The sequence below is a fragment of the Brassica oleracea genome, chromosome C1, assembly GCF_000695525.1.
Source record: "Brassica oleracea var. oleracea cultivar TO1000 chromosome C1, BOL, whole genome shotgun sequence".
Classification (NCBI taxonomy): Eukaryota; Viridiplantae; Streptophyta; class Magnoliopsida; order Brassicales; family Brassicaceae; genus Brassica; species Brassica oleracea.
The window spans coordinates 7024753-7039968 of NC_027748.1; the positions used below are offsets into that span (position 1 = coordinate 7024753).

General features: G+C 38.6%; 5 protein-coding genes across 6 annotated transcripts in view; 3 read left to right on the forward strand and 2 right to left on the reverse strand.

The window, feature by feature from the left end:
- Nucleotides 1-1033, reverse strand: part of LOC106314494 — a 1574-nt gene extending 541 nt beyond the window's left edge. Inside the window, exons 1-4 of the mRNA XM_013752363.1 lie at nucleotides 922-1033; nucleotides 484-556; nucleotides 276-374; nucleotides 89-175 (exon numbers count right to left, since the gene is read on the reverse strand). Coding sequence (XP_013607817.1) covers nucleotides 89-175; nucleotides 276-374; nucleotides 484-553 — 256 coding nt within the window. The 5' untranslated portion in view covers nucleotides 554-556; nucleotides 922-1033. The remainder of the gene's footprint in view (nucleotides 1-88; nucleotides 176-275; nucleotides 375-483; nucleotides 557-921) is intronic.
- A 202-nt stretch (nucleotides 1034-1235) lies between these two features.
- LOC106326050 (replication protein A 14 kDa subunit B) lies at nucleotides 1236-2171 on the forward strand. The gene is made up of 3 exons (XM_013764093.1): nucleotides 1236-1324; nucleotides 1606-1863; nucleotides 1967-2171. The coding sequence occupies exons 2-3, from the start codon at nucleotides 1608-1610 to the stop codon at nucleotides 2029-2031; spliced, it is 321 nt and encodes a 106-aa protein (XP_013619547.1). The 5' UTR covers nucleotides 1236-1324; nucleotides 1606-1607; the 3' UTR covers nucleotides 2032-2171.
- Nucleotides 2172-2292: 121 nt separating this feature from the next.
- LOC106326039 (probable inactive dual specificity protein phosphatase-like At4g18593) lies at nucleotides 2293-3541 on the forward strand. The gene is made up of 3 exons (XM_013764083.1): nucleotides 2293-2528; nucleotides 2895-3152; nucleotides 3239-3541. Exons 2-3 carry the CDS (start codon nucleotides 2912-2914, stop codon nucleotides 3418-3420), a joined length of 423 nt encoding a protein of 140 aa, XP_013619537.1. The 5' UTR covers nucleotides 2293-2528; nucleotides 2895-2911; the 3' UTR covers nucleotides 3421-3541.
- Nucleotides 3542-3832: 291 nt separating this feature from the next.
- On the forward strand, nucleotides 3833-4692 carry LOC106305203 (pollen-specific protein-like At4g18596). Its single transcript, XM_013741577.1, has one exon. It carries the CDS (start codon nucleotides 3907-3909, stop codon nucleotides 4423-4425), a length of 519 nt encoding a protein of 172 aa, XP_013597031.1. The 5' UTR covers nucleotides 3833-3906; the 3' UTR covers nucleotides 4426-4692.
- LOC106305188 (scar-like domain-containing protein WAVE 5) lies at nucleotides 4578-12684 on the reverse strand. Of its 2 annotated transcripts, XM_013741566.1 has the most exons (8): nucleotides 12478-12684; nucleotides 11873-12036; nucleotides 11550-11673; nucleotides 11336-11468; nucleotides 11110-11177; nucleotides 10165-11002; nucleotides 4820-10077; nucleotides 4578-4725 (listed from the first exon to the last, which is right to left on the reverse strand). In XM_013741566.1, exons 1-7 carry the CDS (start codon nucleotides 12636-12638, stop codon nucleotides 4828-4830), a joined length of 6738 nt encoding a protein of 2245 aa, XP_013597020.1. In that variant the 5' UTR covers nucleotides 12639-12684; the 3' UTR covers nucleotides 4578-4725; nucleotides 4820-4827. The 2 variants fall into 2 exon arrangements, with proteins under 2 accessions (XP_013597020.1, XP_013597013.1); XM_013741559.1 differs by having other exon boundaries at nucleotides 4820-11002.
- Nucleotides 12685-15216: the final 2532 nt, after the last annotated feature.

A 15216-nucleotide genomic window follows, 5' to 3' on the forward strand; every position in this document is an offset into this window, starting at 1 on the left:
AAGTATTATCAACAGTTCATTGCCTTCTGGTTATTAACAAATCAGTTTGAGTTTTACAAAAAAAAAAAAAAAAAAACAAATTAGTGACCAGTTTCAGATAAGCTCGCATTCTCCAAAGAGGTTCTAACAGCCTTCACAGATGGTTCTTCGTCATCACTCTCGGAATTGAACCCATCTATAAAAAAAAAAATCATAAAGACATATATAACTAATATACAAGAGCTTAGGAACATGCTTCAAGGTTAATCATACAAGTGAGGAGTTAGTAGAAGTACCCTCGAGAGATGAGTACGCAATGAAATCGTTATAGAGAGCGTAGGTGTCGTAAACGGGCTGTCTCTTACATGGCCGGATCAAGTACGGTAAAGGAACTCCTGCAAATATTCAATCAAGACACACAAATATCTCTCTCCGGATCAGAAACTCAGAAGAACATGAAACAAGTATTGAATTGTGATACGGAGAAACAAGAAGTGAGCTTACGGTTGAGTTTCCTCTTGCGAGATTCCATGGTGTCGAAAGAAGCTGCATAAACTGGTGCCAATGTTGCCATGTTCTGAGCGAAGGAACACAAGTTGTTAGATTTCTTTACAAGCAATTGCAATAACGTTTTATGAGTAACTTATAAACAGAGAGATCAACCCTAAATAAAAAAGTCTGTAACTTTTATGCTAAAGAACCCTAAAAAGATGATTGAAACTTTTAGACATTAAAGTTATCATCTTTTGGAAACCCAATCCGTAGATCAAGAAGTTAAGATCGTACGGAACCCAGGAAAATTCCTCCGCAAGCAAATAATGAAAACCCTAGTTTCCGAAACCACACCTCGAAAGTATCAAACTAAAAACCTAAAAGAACAGCGACGAAAGAGAGAAAGTATAACCAAAAAAAAAACAGAAGAATCATCATCATGTGATTTACCTTGGACGATTAAGGGGGGGGGAATTGATAATCAGAAACTCAATCAGGGAAGACGAAAGAGAAGCTGAGATTGGTGTGCTAAGGATTAGCGTTAGATGTGAACAAATCTTGATCGCAATATATATATATATATATATGGGCTTTTTTTCCTTAACTAGGGTTAATAATGACCTTATACAACCTTAATTTCCATTACTCACGTCTCATTGGTTTAATTCGATACCCAACGGTTTAGCTTCGTCGCGGGTATAATTAATAAACCGAACTCAAAAACCGGTTCGGTTAACAATCTCCCTTATTATTTGCTGGCCGCGCCGAAAAAAACACTCTCCATCTCCTCATTAGTAAAATTAGGGTTTTTTCTTCCCGCCACTTGCCTACTTCGCCGGAAATCGTCTTCCCGGTACTGTTAAATCCTAATCCTTTAGAACTTTCATCTTCTTACCGGGTTTCCCGACATATAGCGGAATCTAATTTCGTCGTGATTCAGTTTTTAACTTAGGTCGGAATCTGTCGGTTTGATTTCATTTGATGGGTTTCTGTAGCTTTAGAATTAGTTAGCTTTGTTACTTAGGACATGGGTTGCTTCAAGATTTGGGGTTAAGTTGTTTTGATTGATCAATCTCCAGTTTCATCAATGAGAAAAGACTAAACAGTGTTTTTGTTTTTGTTTTTATTTTATAGAGATGGATACTTCAAGTCCTGCTGCTTTTGTGAATGGAGCTTTGTTGAGACGTTACATTGGTCAGAAAGTGAGAGCTGTTGTTCAGGTGATCCGGTCTGATATTGGATCCGTCACTGGGAAATCGACTGATGATCAGCAGATTGTTGTCAAAGGCTCGCCTCCTCCCTCTCTGACCACTTACCTCGAGGTGATTGGAATCGCTGAGAGCGAGAACACAATTCGAGCTGATGTTTGGACCAACTTTGGTGACAATTTCGGTAAGAAAAAACAAAAAAAGATCCTTCCTTTAAGCTCTGATTGAGCCATATACCATTTCCCTCTTTGAGTTATTTGATTGGTGAATCCTTGATTTGGTTGCAGATGCAGGGAACTACAATGAGCTATGTAAGCTCGCGAATGGGGAGTTTAGACACATGTTCATCTAGAATTACTGGCGATGAATCTCGGAAGCTCTTCTTGTTTGGTGTTAGTTTCTTCGGTTTTATGTATGGAAAAACTCTTATGTTTCATCATGTGACTTGCTATGTTAATCTGACTTATGAATCATATGCTTTCTGGTTTAGTGTTTCGGTTCTCTTCTCTTTGGTTTTCTTTTGGTTCCATCACATTTGGGTCTTAGATTTGTAACGTAAATAATCCTTATGTTGTAGATGTGTCTAGTCACCTGCTATATCTACATTAATACTATTTTTGACAAGGAAAATAAAGCGATTATACCGCCGACAACACAATACCAACGAAGCCCACGGCCCAGTTTAAGTTTTTTAAACGACATCGTTGAATAACTAGTCCGGTTTGGCTGAACCGGTTTATCGAGAGATTTAACCATCGTGGAAGGAAAACCAAAGGACAAAACAAAACCTAACAGATTTGGGGAGGAAGAAGAGAAAATCAGTGTAAAGCTCAGCAGCCTTGGCCAAAGGTGATTCTTTTTTTTCTGATATATAAAAGCTAATATTTGTGGTTTCGATTGGTTGGCGATTTCTGTTTCCCCGTGGAGGTTTATAGATTTCTTGTCTAGGGTTCTTGTGGTTTGAGCTGTTCTTCTCAGCTGCTAATTCGTTTTTTTTTTTTCTACTCCAGAAATTGAATTTTCATGTTGTTGGTTGGAAAGTTGACAACTTTATTATGATTATGCAACTTTGGACTTAGTCTCGTTAACATTCACTGTGGCATATAAACTGTCAAACTTGAGCATTCTCTCTCTCTCTCTGTCGACCTTTATGACTGTGATTATTAGATTGAAACTGTCTTTTAGTTTGAGATGTCTTTATATTTAATTTTTAAGGTAGAAGAGAAGAAGTTATGAATGAATTGAAAGTGGAGGTAGAGAGCAATTCTTCTTCGCAAGAGTCTCTTCCCAAGCCCCAAGCCATGTACAGATGCAAGAAATGCAGAAGAATAGTGGCTATTGAGGAGAACATTGTCCCACATGAACCAGGGAAAGGTGAAGAATGCTTTGCTTGGAAAAAGAGAAGCGGTAACTATGCTGAACGAGTGCAATGCTCTTCCATCTTTGTCGAGCCTATGAAATGGATGCAAAATAGTAAGCCTTTGCTCTATATAGATGTTTTAACTGTATCTCAACAAGAATCTTTGCACTTGTTAACACATTGTTTTTTTTTTTTGCAGTACATGATGGAACTGTTGAAGAGAAGCTTCTTTGTTTGGGATGTAACGCCCGGTTAGGTTATTTCAACTGGGCTGGGATGCAATGCAGCTGTGGCGCCTGGGTTAATCCCGCTTTCCAGCTCCATAAAAGCCGATTAGACGAGTGCAAGTCCGAGCCAAACCCAAATCAGGGAACTGTATGAAAGCAAACGTTCTTGGATAACTAATGGTTATAGTCAAGATCAAACTAAGCCTTTAGTTGTATTGAACACATTGATGTGTGTGTTTTTTATTTATAAATCCAGCAAAAGTTCATCAGCTTAATGTTAGAAAATACATTAAATTCAAACACACAACATATTAGTAGGTTATGTGTATTTTTTCCAATTTTAGGGGAATAACTAAAGAGAGGAAAGACAGGTAGAGACTCATTTGGAAACTAGAGGCTATAATTAAAATAATTAACAAACTAATAGTTGTGTTCAAGAAAATAATTAGTTAAGTTAACAAATAAATGGTTTAAAAAAATCTAGCTAAAAATAGCTATTGGTGTTAAAAATAATTAATTAATTTAGAAAACAAGTGAATTATAGTTGCCCTCTTCTCTATATAACTCAACAAAGAAAACAATTACAGAAAGAGAAGAGGTGTAAAAAAAAAGACAAGAATCTTTTAACATTTTCAGACAAATGGCGACCAAAGCCATCTTCTTCTTCTTTGTCTCCGCCGTGTGCCTATCCTCTCTCGCCGGCAAGGCCGTCGCTGACGCCGATGACTTTGACCGTTTCCAAATTCAGGGATCGGTTTACTGTGACACATGCCGCGTCCAATTCGTTACACGTCTCAGCCAATTCCTCGAAGGAGCGAAAGTGAAGCTAGAGTGCAGGAGCAGAACTAACGGAACCGTGACGTTGACAAAAGAAGCCGTGACTGACAAGTCAGGCAGCTACAAAATGGAAGTGACCGGTGACCACGAGGAGGAAGTATGTGAGCTCGTTCTCCTCCAGTCACCAGACAGTGGTTGCAGCGACGTCAGCAAAGAGGCTTACCTACGTAACGCCGCTAAGGTTAGCCTGACGGCGAATGACGGTATCGTCTCCCACGAGACACGTATCGTTAACCCTCTCGGTTTCATGGTGAAGACGCCGTCAGCTGATTGTCCCGCCGCTTTTAAGGAACTCGGTATCGTTCCTGACGTCATCTTCTAAATATGATGACGACTTGTACAACTTCAAGATCGTTATTTAACTGTCATGACCATCTGTATTGTTTACTTTTCTTATATATATACAATCGTGTAATCTGATAAAATACAAAAAAAAATGCCGTAATTAAAATAATATTCATATTTTCCCGAGCATCAATTTAAATTTCTGATATATAAAATAGTGATTCGTTTTTGTATTACATGAAATGAGATTTGGGATCACCGATTCACGGATAGGAATGTACAACGAATCAAATTATAATTCCTTTTATCTTTCACCATGGTCATCTGGAGCTACAACCTAATTAACAGTGGACTTGTTTGGTTAGTGTCATGATCTGCGAATAATGCAAATGAAAAATGAAATAAAAAGAAGAGCGTTTTGCAATAAGTACCTGGCGGATTAAGTTTGCGTTTTCTTTAGAACAGCGTTTGCGTTTGGCGGCCAATCACGGATGATCTCTGAAACAGATGGTTTATATTCTGGAACTTGTTCTCGCTCATGCTCTTGCTCTAGTCTTGGTGAGGTGGAGTGATGATCTACAGAGTCGTAACATGGAAGATCAAGAAACAAACTGGAAAAAGAACCCATATCGCCATGTGTACTTCTCTCTCCACCTTGCTTCAAGCTTGATGCAGATTCTCTAGGGCTTTCATCAGATTCCCACAGCTCAGAATCCGACAAGCAATTGTCTGAAACACCAGGGGATGACTGACAAAAGATGTCGCTGTTGTCATCCTCATTATCGGAGTTACTAGCCTCTGGGACCAACTGAAAAGAAGGGAAAGTGTCCACATTTTCACCGTTGTACTGTGGTTGGCATGGGATTCTCAGTTTCAATTTGGAAACTGGGGAAGGATCTATCGGACTGAATGATATTTTCATATGTTCAACCGGTGGTGATGAAGTAGGCGAGCCAAAGATAGATGATTCATAAGCCAATTGTTCCTCAAAGCTAGGGCCACGGGGAGGAGTTTGTTGAGTCTTGTCTTCGATAGCTGCTGCTTTGGTATCATAGCTGGTAGTAGGTATGGATTCAAACTTGTAGGTTGAGGAAGTGTTTCCACGAAACCCAGCCATGAGTAATCTATGACTTAAGCCAAATACTTTGAATGATGTTGCAGTGCTCTGCAGAGGGGAAAGAGATCCATTAGAATGACTCAACATGTTGCTTTGTTGTTGTGACGTGGGATCTGAAACAACTAAAGGAAGTGAACTCTTCTCAGTATCTTCAACTGGTCTGCTCGATAATCCCTGCTTCTTTGTAGCAATAACACTAGCTTCGTTGAACTCGTTCTGTATATGTTCGCTTACAGACTTAGGCTCAGCAAAAACTGGAGGTTTCGATGGTGCAAGTCCAAGGAGTCCTCCGTTGCTCCATATATTTACTGGTTCAACAATTGTACCATCAGATGTTTCAACTTCTTTTTCCAATGTGTTTTTTGCAGGAAGATCCATGGAATCAGGAACTTCTGGTGAGAACTTCTGATCGAAAATTGCTTCTGCAAAAGATAAAAATGCTGCATCGTCCAAAAACACTTGTTGGTCAGGAATACCTTCCGACAAATCCAGAAATGCAGCGGCAGGTTCTTTTGGCAGAACTTTGTCGTCCCGAACAGGTTCTTCCAAGGACAGATACGTGGCAACTGGTTCTTCAGGGAAAGTTTTGCCGTGTGGATCAGTTTCTGTTGTGGAAGCAGGAGCTTCTAAGCCGGGGATCTTTTCATCAAAACTGGATTCCGTCAATGACAGATCCGTGGTAAGAGGTTCTTCATTGTTGTGTGGACCAGCTTCTGTTGTGTCCCCACGAGATTCTGAGCCTGAGATCTCTTCATCAAAAGCAGCTTCTGCAGACGGTGGACATGTGGTATCGGTTTCTTCTAGAGAGATCTTTTCTTCAGGTACAGCTTCTGCCAAAGACAGACAGGTGGCAACAGGCTCTTCAGGGAAAGATTTGTTGTGTGGGCCAGTTTCTGTTGTGGAAGCAGGAGCTTCTAAGCCGGGGATCTCTTCATCTAAAATAGATTCGGTCAATGACAGATCCGAGGCAACAGGTTCTTCAGTGTTGCGTGGACCAGCTTCTGTTGTGTAACCAGGAGCTTCTGAGCCTGAGGCCTTTTCATCAAAAAGATCTTCTGCCAAAGACGGATATGTAAGTAAGGATTCTTCTGGCAACTTCTTTTCCTTAGAAACAGCTTCTGCTGAAGTCTGATACGTAATGCCATGTGTGTCTGGAAAACTGCTTACGTTGGGAACGGCTAGTTCCAAAAATGGGTTTGTGCCAACAATTTCTTCATCTGAGGTTTTCTCGTGCGGAACAGACACTTCCAAAGATGGATATATGGAACAAGGATGTTCTAGTAGCGAGATATTTTCATCATCAACAGCTTCAGAAAAACATGGATGTGTGTCATCATCAGGTTCTTCTTCTTGTGAGATCTTTTCCTCTGCCAACTCTTCTAGAGAAGGATACATATCCATAGGTTCTTCTGGCAAGATCTTTTCGATGGGCGCTACCTTTGTCAAAGACAAACTTGCGGTGACAGCTTCTTCTCGCAAAATCCTTTCATCAGGAACAGCTTCTTCTGGCAAAACTCTTTCATCAGGAACAGCTTCTGCAGAACAAGGATCTACGCCAACAGATTCTTCAAGTTCAATTTGCTCTTGTGTAATAGCTTCTGATAAGGACAAATTTTTGGAATCAAGAACATCTGGTACGACGTTTTTATCACTTTCAGCTTCGGCACATGATGGATGTATGTCATCATCAGATTTTTCCAAAGAAGCATACGCTTCTAAAGGTTCTTCTGGCAAGAGTTCTTCAGTAGGCTCCGGTTTCGTTAAAGACATACCTGTGGTGACAGGCTCTTCTGGCAAAACCTTACTATTAGGAGCAGCTTCTGCCAGATATGGATTGCCAACAAATTCTTCAAGTAAGATTTTCTCTTGCTGAAGAGCTGCTGTAACAGGAAAAAATGTTGAATCAAGAACTTCTGGTGAGAACTTTTCATCAATACCAGCTCCAGAAACAGATGGATGAGTGGTAAAATCAGCTTCGTCTTGCACAATAATTTCTTCAGGCAATTCTGCGAAAGAAGAATATGCTTCCAAAGGTTTTTCTGCTAAGACTTCTTCAATTGTCGCAGCTTTTGTCAAAGAGAGACATGTAGTGACTGGTTCTTCTGGCAAAACCCTCTTATCAAGAACTGCTTCTGTCAGACAAAGATTGGCAACAAATTCTTCAAGTACGATTTGCTCCTGCGGAGGAGCTGCTGCAGCAGGAAACTTTTCTGAATGAAGAACCACTGGTGAGATTTGTTCATCACTAATAGCTTCAGAAACAGATGGATGGGTGGCATCATCAGCTTCTTTGAACACGATCTCTTCTTTAGGCAATTCTGCGAAAGGAGGATATGTTTCCAAAGGCTTTTCTGGCAAGGCTCCTTCAATTGTCGCAGCTTTTGTCAAAGAGAGACATGTAGTGACAGGTTCTCCTGGCAAAATCGTCTTATCAGGAACAGCTTCCGTCATACATGGATTGCCAACAAATTCTTCTACTATTTGCTCCTGCGGAAGAGCTGCAGCAGCAGGGAAATTTGTGGAATCAGGAACTTCTGGTGAGATTTTTTCATCACCAACAGCTTCAGAAACAGATAGATGGATGGCATCATCAGCTTCTTGGAGCACGATCTTTTCATCAGGAAATTCTCCGAAAGAAGGATATGTTTCCGAAGGTTTTTCTGGCAAGACTCCAACTGTCGCAGCCTTTTTCAAAGAGAGACATGTGGTAACAGGTTCTTCTGGCAAAACCCTCTTATCAACAACAGCTTCTGTCAGATATGGATTGCCAACAAATTCTTCAAGCAAGGTTTGCTCTAGCGGAAGAGCTGTTGCAACAGGAAAATTTGTGGACTCAAGAATTTCTGGTAGTATTTTTTCATCACTAACAGATTCAGAAACAGATGGATGAGTGGCATCATCAGCTTCTTCGTGCACAATCTTTTCTTCCGGCAATTCTGCGAAAAAGGGATATGTTTCCAAAGATTTTTCTGGAAAGACTTCTTCTATTGTGGCAGCTTTTTCCAAAGAGAGGCATGTGGTGACAGCTTCTTCTGGCGAGAGCCATTCATCAGGAACAGCTTCTGCCAAGCACGGATCTATGCCAACAAATTCTTCAAGTGAGATTTGCTCTTGTGGAAGAGCTTCTTCCAAAGACAAACAAGAAACTTCTGGTGAGCTTTCTTCATCAATAACAGATTCAAATGGATGTGTGGCATCAACAGTTTCTTGAGGAGAAATCTTTTCTTCAGGCAATTCTGCCAAAGGATATGTTTCCAAAGGCTCTTCTGGCAAGGTCTTTTCATTGGCCCCGGCTTTTGTCAAAGACACACATGTGGTGACAGGTTCTTCTGGCAAACCCCTTTCATCAGGAACAGCTTTCGCCAAACACGCATCTATGCCAAGAAATTCTCCAAGTCCGATTTGCTCTTGTGGAACAGCTTCTGCCACAGACACATTTGTTGAATCAAGAACTTCCGGTGGTAGATATTCGTCTGGAGGAGCAGAACCAACAGATTTTTCTGGCAAGATATTTTCCTGAGGCAATTCTGGCAAATAATGATGCGCTTCTAAAGGTTTTTCTGGCAATAACTTTTCGACAGGCATGCATGTGGTGGCAGCTTCTTCTCGTTCTCCTGTCAAGAAATTTTCATCAGGAACAGCTTCTGCCAAACACGGATTTTTGCCACCAGATTCTTCAAGTCTGATCTGCTCATGTGAAACAGCTTCTGCCACAGAGAAATTTGCGGAATCAAGAACTTGTGGTGATAGATTTTCTTTTGGAGAAACAGCTTTGGCACAAGATGGATGTGTATAATCAACAGATTTTTCTCGCAAGATATTTTCTTCAGGCAATTCTGACAAATCCTGAGGCGCTTCCAAAGTTTTTTCTGGGAATAATTTTTCTGTAGGCATGACCTTTGACAAAGACGTACATGCTGTGGCAGCTTCTTCTGGTTCTTCTGTCAAGAACCTTTCATCAGGAACAACTTCTGCCAAACACCGAGATACACCAACAAATCCTTCAACTGATATTTGCTCTTCTGAAACAGCTTCTGGCACTGTGTCAGACAAATTTTTGGAATCAAGAACTTCTGGTGAAATTTTATTTTCCTGAACAGCTTTGGGAAAAGATGGATGAGCAGCACCTGGTTCTTCTGCTAGGGCCATATTGTCAGGCACAGCTTCTGCCAAAGACCGAATTTTGGAAAGAGAGTTTTCGGGCAAGATCCTTTCAGAGGGTGCAATTTCTTCAAAAGACGGATATTTGGCAACAGACTCTCCTGGCAAGCTCTTTTCATGAGGAACAGCTTCTGCAAGAGATGGATAGTTGGCCAAATGTTCTTCTGGCAAGATCTTTTCAGCAGGAATAGCATCTTTCAGAAACATGCCTGAGGAAATACGTTCTTCAAATGAGATCTTTTCATTAGCACAATCTCCTGCCAACAAGGTATGTGCGGCAACAGGTTCTCGCAAAATTGTTTCATCCGGAAAAGCTGCTTCAGCCAATAATGAAGGACGCATGGCAGAAAAATCCCTTGGATTTTGAAAAGTTTCATCATGAGACAGAACTTTCCCACACACTGGATCTGACTGGCAACAAGAAACACTTGCATCATCAGAAAGGTAGGAAACTGAACAAGATTCATCTAAAGAGTTTTCATGGCGTGGATCTTCTACCATTTCTTCATATGGTATATCTTCTGATCCACCATTGTTGTCACTGCTAGCATCTTCAGAACAGTAAGTGCTGATATCCCCAAAATAATGCTCCAGTTTTGGTTTTGGTATTCCATCAAACTCACTTTCTGATTCAGATTCAATTGTATTACGTGCATCTACAAACTCATCTGCTTCACTCGTATTTTCTTCTTCGCTCTCAATTCTTGGTTTTTCATCAATACTATTGGCCTGGCTCTTACTTTGTTTTTCTCCCACAATACATACCTCGTCGAAAAAATCGTACGTCCTATCAAAGTCCCTTTGATTTTGCTTCACTCTGTCTGGTGTTCCTGGACCAATTTTTGGCTCGTGTATCTCTGACGCTTCTTCGTCTTTGTTACTTTTCTCACCCCTTGATTCAAGTGCTTCTTTTTTATCATCACAAACAATAGAAGCATAAGGCACAGGTATCTCTTTTGAGGGACTATATCGAATATTGTCATCTACAACTTCAACGCGGCCTTGAGGAACAGTTGAACCTATTCTATCCGCAGGTTGTAAGGAACTAGGCAGAGATCCCTCTAATAGCTTCACGTCAGGCTTATTCACAGGACTGTGATTGATGACATACTCTATATAACCTGAACCAGTTATAGAATCACGAGGTCTCGATGACTCTTGTAAATCTGATTGTACTTGTGCTTCACTTTGTTCTTGCGAATTTGACTGCTCTTGCAAATGAGATTGGTCTATACTGCCAGATAAATCCTGCATATTAGAGCTACGGGGCATGTCAACTGTGGAAGTACTCTGAGAAGTGGTAGGTATGTCATCAGTTAGAGAACTGAGACGAGCCCTGCACAAAGAGACAGGTTAACAAATAAGATTGTGAAGAACCACCACAATGAAATATAGAAGACGAATGGACGAGAACTACTACGTCTATATCTTAAGATCACCCACCCATTAGTGTCATCGGACGTAGACACAGCACGTGATCTGCAAATGTTTCTTTGTGGTAACCTCTTTTTCTGTCATTTCAGAAAAGCACAACTCAGATACAAATACAGCAGAACACAGCCAAATAGCGAACGAAGGAAAAAAACCATAGCTCTTGAGATGTCTAACGAATTTTACTGAGCAATTCATTCAGCAAGCATAACCTAAATCCAATAAGATGATTACAAACCTTTCTTTTGCGATGCGCCTGATCTTTCTGGGCCTTGGCATCATCTACTTTACTATGGTTACCGAGTTCCTTTCTAAAGAATGTTGGGTCTGAGTATTTTCTCAGACACGACCCAGGACCACCTGCGTCAAATCTGCAAAGGGGAAAAATTAGCCATTTCAGAATGCATTAATTTCTATTAATATTAAGATGAAACTAAAAGCTTGTCCCTCACCTGTCAAGCAGATGCAAAGGAGGAGGATCTCTACACTGTTCATATGTTTCCATAACACAAAGTGGCAAATCACTCTGAACAAAATGTCTTTGCCCATTCCTTATACGAGGATGCCACTCACAGCCTACAACAGAAACAAAAGAAAAACGAAAAAAATAAGAACTTTTCTGTACAAAAGATCACAGATATATATATCACCTGATACTGTAGATGATATGTCTTCATATAAGATTTCATAGCAACAGAGGTACAGAACAGAAATCTGAAAATAATATAGACATAGAAAATCAAAAGAAGACTAGAGATGAGAGTAAAAGCCAAACCTGCAGTGTATGCAAAATGAATGTGGCTTGTCTGTGACAGCACAGCCTTTTCAAGAGGTGACAACGCTGACTCTATCCGTTTAACACGGCTTGTCAGTTTCTGACACCTAGACGCCGTAACAGTCACTTCTTCTTGTATCCCATTAAATACCTCTGCGGAAAATCTACATGCAAGAAATACCACCACTTGGTTAAATAACTCTCTATCACTTCGAGCAATGCCACTTCACTAATCTCCCCGTGTACACAACCAAAACCTCACTATTCCTTGTTTCGATTGTTAAGGAACTTCAGTTTCTCCTCATCAATAGATTATATGTCAAAGCACATACAAGTTAACTATGTTGAGGTACTCTCTCATCATTCACTAATTAACACTTAACCAGCTATACTAGCTCTACGAACTGAGCTCAAAATCAAAACTATTGCGAAAAAGCCCTAAGCCCTGACGAAACTCAAACATAGAAAGTTACTGAGATCCCTATTCACTCGATTAGTAATCCTAATCACGAGAAAATCAGCTTCAAACCCTAAAAAACAATCAGTTAGAAAATATCTGAATTCAATCTTCGTTGATAGAGTCGAAGGAGAAAAGGAGAGCTTACTCGGCGAGATCGCCTAGCTGACGAAGGATCCCGACGAGTCCAGCAACTTCAACAGCGCCGAGAATCGCTTTAGGTTCCTCATATTCCACGGCGGGGCTGCGGTTTAGCTCCGGCCCACCTAAGCTGAGCTCGTTCCGTATCTTGAACCTCACCAACGGCATTGTCGTTTTCTCTGTGGTTTCTCTCTCTCTCCCGTAGGAAAATGAATGAAACTGAACTTATAAATTAATTAATTAATTAATTAAAAACCTGTGACTATTAATTAATAGAAATCACTCTGACTCTTCCTTTTATTTATTTCGGAACCTAATTAAAGTTCTGATGAATAATAATTAGAGAAGACTAAAGTTTTGATTCTTCATGAATTTGATTCAGCTTTTCCAGATAATTTTCTTAGTTTTTATTGTTGAACAAAAACCCCCTTTTTGTCTGATATTATTCCTCTCAATCTTTGGCATTGTGTATGGGTCTGAGTATAACCAGTACTAAGTATATCGTATTATATCTGGGCCTTAAATGGGCTCAAAGTCTTGAGCTTTGAGAAATTATTTTCAACTGTTAGATCCTGGGCTGAGCTGATCACTTAAATAATTTTTTTTTTTTGTTTCATTAGAATCTATATTATTAAAATAAAAGTACATTTTGGTACTATTTAAAAACATGGATATCAGATTAAATACTTTCTTTTATTTACACATTTAGTCATTGCATTTACAATCAATCAAGTACTTATTTTTTTGTATTCCTTTTTATTTATAGATTCTGCCACTGCATTTAAAAATCAATTTAAATTAATTAATTACAATGGTTGTTGTTTCTTTGTGATTAAAATAAAAACATAAACTGAAATATATAGTATGTATTATAAATAAAAATATAATATTACCTTATTTATTTTAGTTAAATATAAAAATTTCAAGAGTTCGATTTTCAAGAAAACAAAATATCATAAAATTAATAATAATTCATAGAAAACTAGTGCAAAAAATAAAAATGTTAGTACGGTGCTTCATTGTAAAATAAATTAACAAAAAAACAGGTTAATAAATGAATAGTACAATTACATCAAATTGCGTCAAGTTATAAATTTTTTAATATAATATTACGTATAAATAAAAAAATATTATCAAACATCTATATTATAAAATAATATATTCTACTCTATATGTAAATTACAAAATATAAAAAAAAATACACTGGATTTTTTTATAAAACCAACGGTTTATGAGTTTACGTTAAACACAAGTTAAATCAAACACCCTCGCGAGGGCGCGCGGATCAAGTTCTGGTAAAGTATTATTTCTACAACAAAATGTTTATCGGTATATTGTTGTGCGCTTGTTTTCACCTGTGCTGTGCATATAACTTCTTGTTAGGCCTGGAACTTTTATTCGAGATCCGGATTCGATCGAGATTTGATCCGAAAATCTGGATATCCGGAGGGACCGAATAGTAAAATGTTGGATCCGGATTCGGATATCTTAATTTTTTAGTCCGGATATCCGGATCCGTAAGTTTTATTAATAAATATTTCAAAAATAATAATATCTATATATAAAAATTAATTGTATTTAATATATTTTCATTTTTATAATAGTATATATAAATTTTATGTAAATTTTGTAATATTATACATAGAAATAATTAAAAACATTATATTTTTTTTTTAAATTATTGTTCATATTTTATATATATTAATATTATTTTTTATTTATTTTAAGAATCCAAATTCGGATCCGGATATCCGCCGGATATTACAATTTTTAAAAGGATATCCGACACCCGGATATCCGAAAACTCCGGATCCGGATAAGAATAGTAAAATTATGGATCCGCCGGATAAGGATCCGGATCCGGATACTTTAAAATTGTCCGGATACCCGATCCGTCTCATGCGTACTTCTTGTAATACTCCGTATTGCTTTTGTCACAAATTATAAAACCATAACATGTAATATTACCGACACTTGACTAAGAGCATGTTGCCAGCTAGTGGATTATTAATTAGTAACACTGAAAATTCAGAACCTTGAACATCAAACCAAAATAAAATTGAACGTCACTGATAGTCAACAGTACCTATATATAATCAATCTTTATAATTTGAACATTCGAATGTCTTTGACAAACACTAGTGTTTCAGAGGCATTCTCACGTTGCAAACTTATGTTTGCATATTTGTCAAGGTCACATAGATAGCATCATCATCTCTAGCAAAGTACTTTCCATAGAAACACAGACCCGAACAAAATCCTTTGCTGTGAAATCGCATATATTCCTTTTGATGGGTTATTTTTCTTTACCTAAACAATAAAAAAAGTTCCATTAACTTAAAGATGATTTAGTCACGACTGTTGGAATCATTTTAAAAGAAGATATTCAATCTGAAAACATTATTGTTATATATTTTTGTTGTAACAATTGTGAGAAGAAACAGATGCGGAAACAGATGAATAAAAACGATGTAACTACGACACAAATATTTAACGTGGTTCACCCCTAGGGCTACGTCCACGGGCAAAGAGAGATATTATTATTGGAGGCGATATTGAGCTTACAGAGTGCAAGTTCAGGGTTATTTCGAATACAAGATATATATAGTAACATCTCGCATCTAAAACCCTAGACTAAACGGACTCATGGGCTTAAGCCCACGATCAGATGTAACATCCATAATAACTTGATGCAACACTCTTGATGCAACCGAGTCGGTATGATGTACGTGATGTAACATCCATC

Bases quoted from the DNA above. Each gene is read 5' to 3' on its own strand.
- LOC106305203 (XM_013741577.1), top strand. From the start codon at position 3,907: ATGGCGACCAAAGCCATCTTCTTCTTCTTTGTCTCCGCCGTGTGCCTA.
- LOC106305188 (XM_013741559.1), bottom strand. From the start codon at position 12,638: ATGCCGTTGGTGAGGTTCAAGATACGGAACGAGCTCAGCTTAGGTGGG. The intron at 11,469-11,549 runs GTGAGGGACAAG...TCCCCTTTGCAG, and splicing joins CCTTTGCATCTGCTTGACAG to ATTTGACGCAGGTGGTCCTG. The intron at 11,003-11,109 runs GTGGGTGATCTT...CTCTTTGTGCAG, and splicing joins ACGTCCGATGACACTAATGG to GGCTCGTCTCAGTTCTCTAA.
- LOC106326039 (XM_013764083.1), top strand. From the start codon at position 2,912: ATGAATGAATTGAAAGTGGAGGTAGAGAGCAATTCTTCTTCGCAAGAG. The intron at 3,153-3,238 runs GTAAGCCTTTGC...TTTTTTTTGCAG, and splicing joins TATGAAATGGATGCAAAATA to TACATGATGGAACTGTTGAA.
- LOC106326050 (XM_013764093.1), top strand. From the start codon at position 1,608: ATGGATACTTCAAGTCCTGCTGCTTTTGTGAATGGAGCTTTGTTGAGA. The intron at 1,864-1,966 runs GTAAGAAAAAAC...ATTTGGTTGCAG, and splicing joins CAACTTTGGTGACAATTTCG to ATGCAGGGAACTACAATGAG.